General features: G+C 44.8%; 1 protein-coding gene across 13 annotated transcripts in view; it reads left to right on the forward strand.

The window, feature by feature from the left end:
- Nucleotides 1-13,839, forward strand: part of sox6 (SRY-box transcription factor 6) — a 200,594-nt gene that overhangs the window by 44,025 nt on the left and 142,730 nt on the right. For 12 of the 13 annotated variants that reach the window (XR_004206768.1, XR_004206765.1, XR_004206766.1 and 9 more), the window contains exon 4: nt 1,387-1,437. The exons of the other annotated variant lie outside the window; for it this stretch is intronic. Coding sequence is in view for 8 of the 12 variants with exons in the window: in XM_031813468.1 (XP_031669328.1) it covers nt 1,403-1,437 (35 nt within the window). In the remaining 4 variants the exon portion in view is untranslated. The remainder of the gene's footprint in view (nt 1-1,386; nt 1,438-13,839) is intronic. 13 annotated transcript variants of the gene reach the window in all.

The raw sequence follows: 13,839 nt of genomic DNA on the forward strand, positions 1-13,839 counted from the left end.
GGTCTCGCGGGTCCACCGCCCTGCTAAGTGCTGGCCAGGCTAGCCTGAAAGGCACAGTGTCCTTGGTCCTGTCACTCTTTCCATTCTCTCAGTGGCTTTGTCTCCACAGCCTCACTGGAGGAGAGGAGAGGAGAGGAGAGGAGAGGAGAGGAGAGGAGAGGAGAGGAGAGGAGAGGAGAGGAGAGGAGAGGAGAGGAGAGGAGAGGAGAGGAGAGGAGAGGAGAGGAGAGGAGAGGAGAGGAGAGGAGAGGAGAGGAGAGGAGAAAACAGCAAATTACACTCATGTCCCAAAAACTGAAAGCATTTAGGGCCAAGATGCTGGATCTCTTTTGCTCTGATGTGTGTTATTTATGATGATGTCTGCAAGGGAGTCGACTGTTACAGCAGGAGAAAACACTCATTAGTTTCAGCAGGTTTTTTGTCTTTGCCGCTACTGAGTATTGCGTTTTCTAACATGGGTTTTGAAAAGCTCACTCCAGCTTTAGCTCTTGGCTGATCAGATGCTGGTGAGATGGTGATGTATTTTACAGGACAGGGATGTGATGATGTGTAATACCGAGACAATTGAATAACAAGCTGAAACTACACTGTGTCTTTCTATGAATGGGTGTGATGACTTGTACATATTTATTTCTGCTGACTTTACCATTGTCAGAGAGGGAAGCTCTTGCCTGTCTCTCTGAAAAGGGAATTTCCTGGTAATTACTCTAATGTTAGGCTATAGTTTTGATATCACTGACGTACTTGTATTCCAACCCTCCACCCCAGGGCTCCCGTCCCAATTGGTTTTCTGTAATAATATGTTGATGATAGTGCTTAAAGAGAAGCACACAGCAGTCCAAAATCACAATATACTGTACATACAGTATATATTCTGAAGACCAATGACAGAGGCTTCTGAACGACCTCTTCGAACAGTGACATTGTGAACCACACCCTCCCGCCTCGCGGTGCATGTCCCAGCATCGGGCCCCTGTGGTGGGGCTCCTAGGAGCCACAGAGCCCTCGCCACACAGCTGGACCAGCTCTGGCTGCTCCTCCTACCGCTCTGAGCCCTGCCAGAGGCTGGTCTGGGATCAGTGATTACAGAAATGTATGTGTCACTCTGGAGAGAGCCTAGGAAGAAGGCTAGGATCAATAGGAAAGGGTTTATTTGTTGCAAACATATCATCAGGCCCTTGCTGTATGCAAATCCACTCCCCTCTCTGAGGAAAGACTAGAAGTAATGACGTGAATGCAGAGGAGAGGATGAGCTTCCTATCCTCCACACTGCCTTAATTAAAGACATACCTTACTAGAAGAGAAAGATGCATGCATTGCTCTGTGTTTTTTGCATGTTGCTTTTTTTCAGTGTTAAAATGGTTCTCTGTATTTCTCCTGCCGCAGAACCCCACACGCTGACATGGAGGGCTTTCTTCGTAGCAGCTTTTTACTGAGGTTAGTTTCTTTTTCAGTTGTTGTTGTAAAGTCGTGGGTCAGGGGGTCAGGGGTCAGGGGCTAAACTCATCTGTCCCTTCACAGCTCCAGCTCCCGACACCTAGCCTTAGATCACGTTCCTCCCTGGCTGGGTGGGGTCAGTGGGAGGGTTGTGTGTCTGGGAATCCACCCCAGCTGTGTGTTGTGAATGTAAAATAGTCACTTCCACCTATCCCCCTCTACAGCGTTCTCCGTGGCATGCTCACACTGATACCCACCACACTCCATAGTCAGACTGCAAGCATTTTCCACTCTAACCTCACACACAGATGTGTAGCGATGCACCCCCCCCCCCCCCCCAATCTCACCCCTGGGTACTGTGCCTCTCAAATTAGGGTTTCCGTGTTTGTACTGCATGCTTTTGTCTGCCCCCCTCTTCTAGACTCATGGCCAGGACAGGTGGGGTGGGGGTCAAGGGTAGGGCTTGGTTTGTTATGTAATGTTTCCTGTTGTGCGTGTGTGTTTGTACTCCCCCGCAAAGTCCCCAAAAATTAAACCTTGACACTATTTTTCTTTTAAACCCATCCTGTGATTGTATTTAAGAATTTGTGCTGTTATAACACAGAGGAAGTCAATAAGTGAGTATATTCGCCATTGGCTCCTCTTTCCTCTCTTTCTCCAGGCTTGAATGTTACAGCCTAATTAATGGTGTCTCATTAAAAGACGCAGCAGCAGCAGGATCTGCCTTTCAAAGCTGCTGTCAGCCAAACCTTAGTAAAGCTAATGAATCCTCTTTGATTCTTTTTTTCAAAGGTCATTTATTTCATTAAATTAACAGCATTTTTCCCCCTCAGAACTGTTGGAACCCGGTAAAATAAAGGACGTGATAATTCTATGGATATAACATAGCTTTAGATCCTATTTTAAAATACCCCATTAGTATCTAGTTTGAAAGGTTACTATTGCGTGTCCTTACTCTCAACACAGACAACAGTAAAAAGACGTCTGATGAGAAGAAATAAATCTCAGTCAATTGTCCAGCACAGAATGAAGTGAGATTTAAGAGGCGGTAGAGCCATTTAATTCCAAATATAGCACAAAAACTATCTGGCTTACCTCATCTAGAATACACATACACAAATCAAACATACAGTATATCTTTAAAAATGTCCTTAAATAGACTCTTCTACTTAATTTGCATGTAGCCTCCGTTTCCAAGGCGTAGTGAGTGTTACAACTTCAGTGTTGGCCGGACGCTGGGGATCATACTCAGGCATGTGTTGGATTATTGAAGGTATGTTGCCTCTATTCATTTCCACTGGGCCACTAATGCTACAGAGTGGAGGATTGTGTTTGACTCCAGCCACCTGTTGAAGCAGCACCAGTTGGGCAGATATCTTGCTGAACAGAGGGTGGGGGAGGGCTGAAGAAAGCAACACCTCTTCAATCCAACTGAGATTCTTACAGCCCAATAACTTGAAGACCCACATCGACCCACATAGACAAAACATGGCCTTTGACTACTAGCCTCTTTCGTAGCAATTTCCTTTTGTTCTTTGTCGAAATCAGTACTCTGAGAGAACACTGCGATTCATCTAAGTAAATGCATCATTATAGTTCCTAATCCACATCCTTCTGTCACTGTCTGTTTTAATTAAATGAGAAGTGCCAGTGGAACGATATCACGCACACATGCTCGGGTGATTGGAGGACAGAGGCCTCAACAATCAGGCCAAGATTAAAGGCAGGCCTTGCCTTTAAGGGTTTGGCCTTTTGCTTGGCCATGGCTTGTTGTGTCCTGGGGAAGGAAGGTCGGAGGGAGAGAGAGAATGGAAGGGAGAAACAGGAGGGGAGGGGTATGGGAGACGGACCATGTTTCTTCAGTCTAGCTAGCACCACAACATATTTTCTTAAGCAACTGAATTGGGTCAAAGAGGGCTCTGTCAGTGCAATTATGTGAAAGTATGACAGCAACTCTGCCTTGTGCTTCATTAATACATCTATTTCTGTGTACTACTCTGAAAGGACATGTTGTCTATTAAACTCTGTCGTCTCCCCAGCTGTGTGGCCCAGAAGTTCCACTTCTGCTCTGACAGAGGGGCAGATGTCTAAGGTGACTTTTCACATTTCAGGGGCAGATGTCTAAGGTGACTTTTCACATTTCATATCTGCGTCACTCACTAAAATACAGCTGGACAAACTAGTCATTATTTTACACTAATGAGTCATCACTTCTTGTTTTGACTCATAGTTACAGTTGCTGTAAAAGTACCAATCCCCCATTTTCAGTTTAGAAAATGATGCTGGTTGATAATGCGCGCTGATGCAGGCAGAGGAATAGTCATTGTGAAAAATACATCAGGGAGAACTTTAAACAGGTTCACTTTATATTAATAATGTAGCATGGAGCCTTTGTACTGTCTTAGAAAATAATGACATTCTGTTTAAATCTCACATGCAGAGCAGTATGTCTGCAACAAAGTGAAAGAATTCACTAAATTATACAGTTAGTGCACAATGTACTTTAGTGGAATAGGATCTGTTCTTACTCACATTAGAAGCCAGCTTTGTTTTAGAGAAGCAGTGTTTCAATTTAGCTGCATATTTATGTAGAACATGTGATTATATTTTGGCAGATTATGTCTGTGTGTGTGTGTGTGTGTGTGTGTGTGTGAGAGAGATCTGTAACAGTCCCTGGCTAATCCCAGTAGAGAGGACCTCCTCCTGCATCTCTCACATTATTATTTGAGATTTGGAGATTGTTAATTCATTTAGTCTAACAAGATGAAGATAAATGCAACCCACTGAAGGTTGACTAGGCAAAGGGGCCCACTTAGCATTCCTTCTCCTCTCCCCTGCTCTCCCTTGCTCTCCCCTGCCTCACAATGGAGCACATTTAAAAGGTGCAGCTCCTCGTTTGGACAACCCCACTGAGCTTTCACCCGTTATGTGTAGACACAAAACATATCACCTAACGTTTCTTTCAGCCCTACAACTTCATCTACAATTATCACCTTCGCTGTTAGTGTTTATTAACCTCAATATGATTGTGATTAAAGCTGAAAGTGTATCTATAGCTACAATTCTTAGCTTTTTAAATGTGCTGGAATCTAATGAAGATAACACATCTCAGCTGCATTGAGTTGATGTTATTCTCCATGATTATTTATATTGTTTAAAGAAACCTTTTTGACATGTTAGTTAGGAGGGTTTCTCTGTCTTTTAAGGCTGACCATAGAGCCATTTCCCTTTCCTCAGGGAGAGATGAGTGAAAGGAGTAGATCTGCGCCTGTTCAAGCATCTAGCTAGCTGCTACTCTCCATGTCCTCTCAGAAGGGTCTGTGTGACTCCCAGCCTTTCACCATATGAATGGCCCTGCTCTAATGAGGCTTGGTGGCTATTTGAGCGGTGAGAGAAACAGACAAAAAAGAGGACATTTTTCTAAAAAGCTAGACAGTTGTCTTCATTCACACCACTCTCAACAAATCAGCAGTCTATCAAGGACATTCTTCGGTGGACAATTCTATACAGGGCCTGCATGGCAGCACAGACCAATCATTATGGGACCCATTCTCTGCTCCCTTAGTTCTCAAGTCCACAACAATGAGTTGTTGATTGTGTAGACAACACCAGAACAATTATGCTCTCTGTTTTGGTGGCAGGGCAGCATTTTAAAGTCAGATCCTTAATAATGGCCTCATTATTGTTATTCTTAGACCAGGCCTCAGGATAAGGAATAGTTGCTCACAGTACATCATTATTTGGAACGTTTCGATTAGCTCATCATGTTGTCTACGTACGAATAGAATCATATGTAATTAAGGCGAGGGAGCTGTGCTCGCGGAACGCTGGCCACTGACTTAAAAGGTAGCACTTGAAAGGCCATTAATATGAAGAAAGGTGGGAAAAAGAAGGATTAGAGCTGTTGCCGTAGTAACTCCAACTTCCATCTGCGAGGGAACAATGGACTTGTGTTCCTCCACCACCTTGGCTTGAAAAAATAGAAAGCAAGAGAGAGAGTGTTCTGAAAGGACAAGACCCTTTCTAACAACGGCGTGGAATCCAGGCCTAATAGGCTCTTTGGTGTGAGCTGTTAGACGAGACCACTGGGGGATAGGACAGCGGAAAGGTCACCATGTAATCCAAGGACAGCCCAAGTCATCATCCCTTTTTACAATAGCAGTTTGTTTTGTGCTGCTTCCATGTGCTCAACACAGACACGTCAGTCACACTAACTGGAGGGATAGAGAGAGAAGAGAGAGCGAGAGAAGGGGTCTGTATGAGGGACGTGAGACGGTTTAGAGAAAGAGAGAGAGAGAGGGAACATGCCACACGGCCAAAACCTACTTGTTCCCTTACTGACTCTAAATAAACACAAACTAGATTTATACCAGAGACTTGGAGGAAAAATAACTCTCCAATTAGAAGGATCTGTCAGAAACTACTTGAAGTGCTTCCAGCCTTTTCCCATCCCTGTTCCCTCTTCCCTGTGCAGCAGGATAGGGGAACGCACTGCTTCTCTATTTGGTTCTGGCACCTCTAGTCTACACACTGCTCTGATAACAACGTTCCCTCTTGGATGATCACTCTACACAAACACACCCTAGGAGTTAGAGGATCTATTCCATGCCTAGTACTAACAGGTACACATGATATCTTAACAGAGTCTTTCACATAATTATATACGGCAAATGATAAAAGCAAACCAATGCAATAACTCAATTGCCAAAACCTGAGGAGTTACGGTAGTAATGAAAACACACGGTTGATATAGTCTGTGTCGCCTTTTTATTTGAATCGTCGTATAAAAGTTCCTGTGAGGAGAGAGAAAGCACAAAGAGCTGATGTGATGGCTGAATACTCTGTCTGGACCAGGGTGGGTCCTCCTAAACCACTGCAGAGTTATAACCGTCTATGATCTACGGGCGTATGTGTTTCTCTTTACGTTTTATGTCCCTTATTACAGCTGCAATACGTCTGCCCACATTAAGCTAATTTATGGCCCAGGCCACTGATACAGCAGTACGGGTTAATGAATTTGGCATTACTAATTAACTGTTATTGAGGGTGGAATATGAATCCAGAGTCTGGAGAAATAGCAGAGCAGGGAAGGAGAGAGGAGGACGGGAGGGACAGATGACTGGCTGGGGTAGATGGGTTCATTTCTCCCTTTAGTCTTTTCTTACCACACAATGCCAAACTGTCCACAGAGTCCTCTAAGGAAAGCTGTTTTCCAATGACCCAGTCAAGTCTCATCACAGACTCATTCCTGATCGCAAGTATCTGAAACGTGATTGTTGATAAGATTATCTTTAATTGGACAGAATGTGTTGGGGAGAAAAACTGTGTGTCCTCAGTCAGTGGAACACAAGGATGGCCTCTTTACAAAACTTCAAACACAGGTGTCGCTCAATTCTCACTTAGAATTATGGATATTTTTCACACAAAAAACATGCATTTAACTGTTTAATTTCTCCATATCTGCTTTGATATGGGGTTGTCCTTAAAAAGCCTCTATAAATAGCTGATGTGATTATGGACTTTGGAGGTGAATTGAGGTCCTTTACATCCCATGCAATGTAGAAAATGTCTCCTCTCACATCAAACAATGGACACGTTATGCAAGCAGAATCGAGAAGTTAGGTACCTCACATTTACCTCTTAAAACAGGAAACTACATTCAGAGAAACAGGGCCATTCAGGCAGAAAAGGCCAACTGTGACAACTTGGAATATTGTGCCGCGTTCGTGCTGCTGTACATTCTCCAGAAACAGTCTTAGCCCTGCTGAGGAGAGACATGATTCTCTTACTGTAGTTGTGCTAAGGACACTGCTGCTAGTACACTGCCCCGTATACCCATAAGTCAGCAATACCACTACCTTGAACACATTGACAGTGTGGCAGTTTTACAGTCTCCATTAATATGGCCTCTTTCCCCGTATCTCTTTCTGTTTCTCTCTCTCTCTCTCTCTTTATCTCTCTCTCTCCCTCTCTTTATCTCTCTCTCTCTCTCTTTATCTCTCCCTTTCTTTCTTTCCCTCACTCTCCAGCCACCAATTTCTCCACAATCTACTCCTGAAATACTCTCTGTGTGAGCCAAGCCTTTCAATTTAGATTTCAATTATCATGTTAGTTTTGTGATTAGACTTCTGTCCTCCAGGAATCAGACCTCTCTGCTCCTCTCTTTTCCCCTCTTCCCCTGCCATCAGATCCCATCTGATGAATGGCGCATATAATTACGGAAGTTATTGAATATGCAGATCGCTGCTTACTCTTGGTGGGCTGTTCATAATGCATTAACTCTAACTGTATGAAACAAGGGTCCCCGGTAAAGAGCCACTTCAGTAATGAGAGAGGCCCAGTGTATGCCATTAGTCAGGGATAATAGCCGTTAGTAAGGGGGGAACTCCATTAAAAAACACACAGGCATATTATGATATGCCTTGTTTCTCCCTCTGTGTGTGTGTGTGTTTTTGTGTGTGTGTGTGTGTGTGTGTGTGTGTGCGTGCGTGGGTGGGTGTGTGTGTGTTTGTGTGTGTGTGTGTGTGTGTGTGTGTGTGTGTGTGGGTGGGTGGGTTTGTGTGTGTGTGTGTGTGTGTGTGTGTGCGTCCGTGCGCACTGGCCTGATGCCAGAGAGGCTGTAGCTGTTGGTCCCAGTTCTAACCAGCCAGAGCTAGCCTGCTGCACTTCAGTGTGGAGGCAGTGGACACAGCACACCCACAGCATGGAGCTCTATCTACTGGCCAGCCACGTCAACACACAGACACACACAGCCAGGGTGTTTATGAATCATTCAACATGAGGTATTTTCCCCCGGACTGGCAGGCCCACGGTCTTACTGTTTGTGACTGCCATGGTCACACGCCCTGCCCTGCCGTGATGCAATCCCCGAGTGGCTCTGAGTGGAAGAGAGGAGAGACAGCTACTTCACAGGGCCTGCCACTGACTGCCACATCGGAAAGGGGAAGTGGAACATTTTGACAGATTCAGAGAAAGCTTTTAGAGATGTCTCCTCTCCAGACCCTCTGCTGTGTGGAGTTATTGACAGAGGTACAGATGGGCCTCTAAGCCACAGCACATGATCTCTCCCCCTCTCCCAGAATGTAATCTTCTCCTGACGTTCTTAGATGTTCAATTCTGTAATGTTGTTCATCACGCATTACACAGGTAGTCAGAGACAGAAAGAGACAAACAGATCTAGCGAGACACTGTTACGTGCCGAGTCTAGTTAAGTGATGGGCCAAACATGAGTCGGTCTTACTCTTATTCATTATTCAGGAGTTAGCTAACTCTCTCCTTGCTTTGACGTTCATTTGTTTTTCACATTAAGCCTGAGGCAAAGCCGTTCTGATTTAGTGTTTGGCACCTGTTGTGTTTAATTCAGGAACACCATTCCTAAAAAACACAGACCCCCTTTATTTTTAGCTTGTGAGCTTTACCTGCCATTTATAGCCGGCTGGCCTGTTCTTAGACTGACTGGCTGGCTGGCTGACTGACTGATGTCTTACAGGGGATTTGTACATTACACTGCAGGAGCCCGAGGAGGCACTTCCACAGAACAAAGATAAAGACACACATCCTCGTGCACCACACACACGCACACACGCATATACACACACGCAGTCACACATACACTCCTCGTACGCAGCATTTCTACACATTCAGATACATAGTTACAGTACCATATACAGTTGAAGTTTACATACACCTTAGCCAAATACATTTAAACTCCGTTTTTCCACAATTCCTGACATTTAACCCAAGTAAAAATCCCATGTCTTAGGTCAGTTAGATCACCACTTTATTTTAAGAATGTGAAATGTCAGAATAATAGTAGAGAGAATGATTTATTTTATTTTTTATTTCTTTAACTAACATTCCCAGTGGGTCAGAAGTTTACATACACTCAGTTAGTATTTGGTAGCATTGCCTTTAAATTGTTTATCTTGGGTCAAATGATTTGGGTAGCCTCCCACAAGCTTCCCACAATAAGTTGGGTGAATTTTGACCCATTCCTCCTGACAGAGCTGGTGTAACTGAGTCAGGTTTGTAGACCTCCTTGCTCGCACACGCCTTTTCAGTTCTGCCCACACATTTTCTATAGGATTGAGGTCAGGGCTTTGTGATGGCCACTCCAATACCTCAACTTTGTTGTCCTTAAGCCATTTTGACACAACTTCGGAATTATGCTTAGGGTCATCGTCCATTTGGAAGACCCATTTGCGACCAAGCTTTACCTTCCTGACTGATGTCTTGAGATGTTGCTTCAATATTTCCACATAAGTGCACCAGTCCCACCTGCAGCAAAGCACCCCGTGGGGATGGTGTTCTTCGGCTTGTAAGCATCCCCCCTTTTTCCTCCTAACATAACGATGGTCATTATGGCCAAACAGTTCTAGTTTTGTTTCATCAGACCAGAGGACATTTCTCCAAAAAGTACCATCTTTGTCCCCATGTGCAGTTGCAAACCGTAGTCTGGCTTTTTTTATGGCAGCTTTGGAGCAGTGGCTTCTTCCTTGCTGAGTGGCCTTTCAGGTTATGATATAGGACTTGTTTTACTGTGGATATAGATACTGTTGTACTTGTTTCCTCCAGCATCTTCACAAGGTCCTTTGCTGTTGTTCTGAGATTGATTTGCAGTTTTCGCACCAAAGTACGTTCATCTCTAAGAGACAGAACGCGTCTCCTTCCTGAGCGGTATGACGGTTGCGTGGTCCCATGGTGTTTATACTTGCGTACTATTGTATGTACAGATAAATATGGTGCCTTCAGGCATTTGGAAATTGCTCCCAATGATGAAACAGACTTGTGGAGGTCTACAATTTCTTTTCTGAGGTCTTGGCTGATTTCTTTTGATTTTCCCATGATGTCAAGCAAAGAGTTTGAAGTTAGGCCTTGAAATACATCCACAGGTACACCTCCAATTGACTCAAATTATGTCAATTAGCCTATCAGAAGCTTCTAAAGCCATGACATCATTTTCTGGAATTTCCCAAGCTGTTTAAAGGCACAGTCAACTTAGTTTATGTAAACTTCTGACCCACTGGAATTGTGATACTGTGAATTATAAGTGAAATAATCTGTCTGTAAACAATTGTTGGAAAAATGACTTGCAAGATGTCCTAACCGACTTGCCAAAACTATAGTTTGTTAACATTAATTTTTTAGTGGTTGAAAAACAAGTTTTAGTGACTCCAACCTAAGTGTATGTAAACTTTCGACTTCAACTGTATATATTTAACTACACAGCGTGAAGGCAACATGCATTTATAATAGACGAATGCAGTGGACAGATCAGTGCTTCCTCTCCTATTCATTGTGTCTGTACAAAGCAGTCCTCTAGTCTAGGACAGCCTATGTCTCCTGACATGCGTTGGCTCCTCACTCTCCTGCAGTTCTATTGGTTTAAATGGCTTCCTGTTAAATATTTACCCTGACATGGTCTTTCCGCTGCACTCACTGTTGAGCTGACTGACACCCGTAGGACATTATGCTTTCATATCGCTCAATACAATGTGTTTTTCATCATTTTAAAATGGCTGCACAATCCTGAATATTGCTAGACCGTACAGTACAGTACCTGGAGAGGTTATTTTCATGGCTTTGACCAACTGAATAGTTGGTCAATGCTAACTGAATAGTTGGTCAATGCTAACTGAATAGTTGTTAATGGTTTTACATATTAGAAATATCTAAATGTCTCATTTTGTGATAAGACACATTTCCTAATCACAGGACATGTTTTAAATGTTGTATAATCTGTGGAACGACCCACTCATTTCACTCATTTCACTCATTTCAAAATAATATAATTGATCCTTTTTATGTAAATAAATCTGTTGTTGTCTTAAAAAAATATTTTCATATTTACTCATAATATTTCGATATTGTTTTTAAGAAGAGACGAAACAAACTAAGCCATCACTCCCGCTCTGGTATAAAGAAAATTGATGAGCTCTAATAATGTATTCCAGTCCTCCTCATTTGTCTATTTGCAGGCCTGCAGGCTTGCTCATTACTACTGTCATAAACCTGGGAGAAACTCGGTGTACTCTCACACTGTACATACACACCCACACACACACTGTACACACTGTACACACACTGATCACACACATGCACACACACTGTACGCACACACACACGCGCACACACGCACACACACACACACACACACACACACACACACACACACACACACACACACACACACACACACACACACACACACACACACACACACACAGTGGCTTTTACTTTGGCATTGTGAAATCCAATCCATATTGAACCAGTGTGTCATGCAATTAATAATGCAGCATATTTACAGTGTAGAGATCAACTGAGATGCCAACAGTACTTTCTCTCTCTGAACATCAGTCACTTCAGCGTTCTCTTACTGTAATACTGTCGATGTCTACTGGAATAGATAAAGAGAAATGCCATTCTAATGTCTATTACTGCATTGATTCCAGGCATTGACCAATAGAGAGTCCATAATGAACTCAGATTGAACTTGTGGTCCTGTCCAGTGTCCTGTCTACAGTACAGACAAAGAGAGAGGTGTGGTGTCAGAGGTCATGGCTGTGTCTGTATCTGTTTCTCAGTCATGGCTGACTGTGGTATTTAAGACTCAGAGACGGCTTTCACACACAGACCTGTGGCCACTGTAGCCGGCTCCATGTATATTATTAGGTTAATAGGGTTGTACATGTTTACACCAACTGTTATCTCAATGACCGGGCAGACTTATACTGGTGTAATGGGCTTACTGAGGGGCTTAAATAGCATGGTAGTGGCCCACTAACTCTCACACACACATTTTCACAGTCACACCTATAGCTAGGCTAGAGTGACATGTCAGAAGAGAAACCGCTGTAGGGCGTGGGTTTGCAGCATGGTGTGGACTCTGCGTTTTCACCTCTCTCCTAACCAGTGTGTTGCGACAGACAGTCGACCTTTATCAAGTCCCAGCTATTGTTTGCAGATTGGTTGCACACGCCACAGGCTGTGAAAGACACATCTGCTACCTTGAGCCTAGTGAGAGAAGGACAGATAGAGGGCCAGGGCGGAGGGCCGGGGCGGAGGGCCGGGGCGGGGTGGAGGGCGGGAGGAGGAGGGCGGAGGGCCGGGGCGGAGGGCCGGGGCGGAGGGCCGGGGCGGAGGGCCGGGGCGGGGGCGGAGGGCGGGGCGGAGGGCCGTGGGCGGAGGGCCGGGGCGGAGGGCGGGGGCGGGGCGGAGGGCCGTGGGCGTAGGGCGGAGGGCCGGGGCGGAGGATGGGGGTGGAGGATGGGGGCCGGGGGCGGAGGGCCGTGGGCGGAGGGCCGGAGCGGAGGGCGGGGCGGAGGATGGGGGCGGAGGGCAGGGGCGGAGGGCCGGGGTGGAGGGAGGTGGGGGACTGGAGTCTCGTTATCCTCTCTTACAGCTCAGCTACAATCACTATCCACTATTTGTCCGGCCTTCACCAGATATTTGCCTTTTTCTGTTTGCTGCTTATTTAAGTCTATTTGAGTCAGATAGAGACAGTATTTCCAAAGACCACAGCCCTGTCTTCTGTTTTTGTTGGTTGCATAATATACTTTTACTGTGTCCCTCTCTCTCTCTGTGTGTTTTAGGATATTGACTTTTCAGTTGATTTTGTCCCCCAGCTTTCCGTTTTCAGTAGCAAGTCTTTTAAACATTTGTTTGTAAGAGATATAGCCTACATGCAGACTACTACATTTCCCTGTTAACCTCCATGGCACAGCTAGACACACCAGAATGCTATTTTAGTGATGTTCCAAAAAATGTTTGAAGTGTTGTTAGGAACTGCAACTTTGTGTCATTATGGGATGTCAGTCACAGTAGGGATTGTTGTTTGGTAATAAAGCAGTGTAAATTTGTGAAATGTTGAGTCAGTCTTTCAGACAACCCCCTTCAGACTTTAAAACCCCAGCTATAAAAACAGATTTGTTTCTATGTTTTTGATTGATTCACTGATTGAGATCTAAAGGGTGGATGTAAACGTCCTGGGACAAAGGGCCTCTTTGTGCGGAGCGGGGCCGTCTGAAATGTAGGAGTAGTTTGAGATGACCAGATGATTTCCTACTGGTCCAGTGAGTGAGCCCCACCACAGTGTAGCGAGTCTGAGGCTGAGCCGGGCTGCGCTGAGCGTAATGAATGTGGTAGCAGGGAACCACAACAGAGCAGGGCAGAGGCTGCCTGAGAGGCTGCCTGGGAACCAGAGGGACGTGGCCACTGGCCAGACACAGACACAAACCCCTGGCTCACACTTGTGGTTTTTTAAGAAAGCAATTTAGTTCATGATTTCATTCTGAATGCCTGTCATGATGCATGCGTGGTCTGCGTCTGCCAGGAAAGAAGAGAAACCTCTCCCACCAAGGTGTTAGTCAACATGACTGCCTCTGACTACCAGAAACTACCAGA

This window comes from Oncorhynchus kisutch, linkage group LG3, assembly GCF_002021735.2.
Source record: "Oncorhynchus kisutch isolate 150728-3 linkage group LG3, Okis_V2, whole genome shotgun sequence".
In the NCBI taxonomy this organism is placed as follows: domain Eukaryota; kingdom Metazoa; phylum Chordata; class Actinopteri; order Salmoniformes; family Salmonidae; genus Oncorhynchus; species Oncorhynchus kisutch.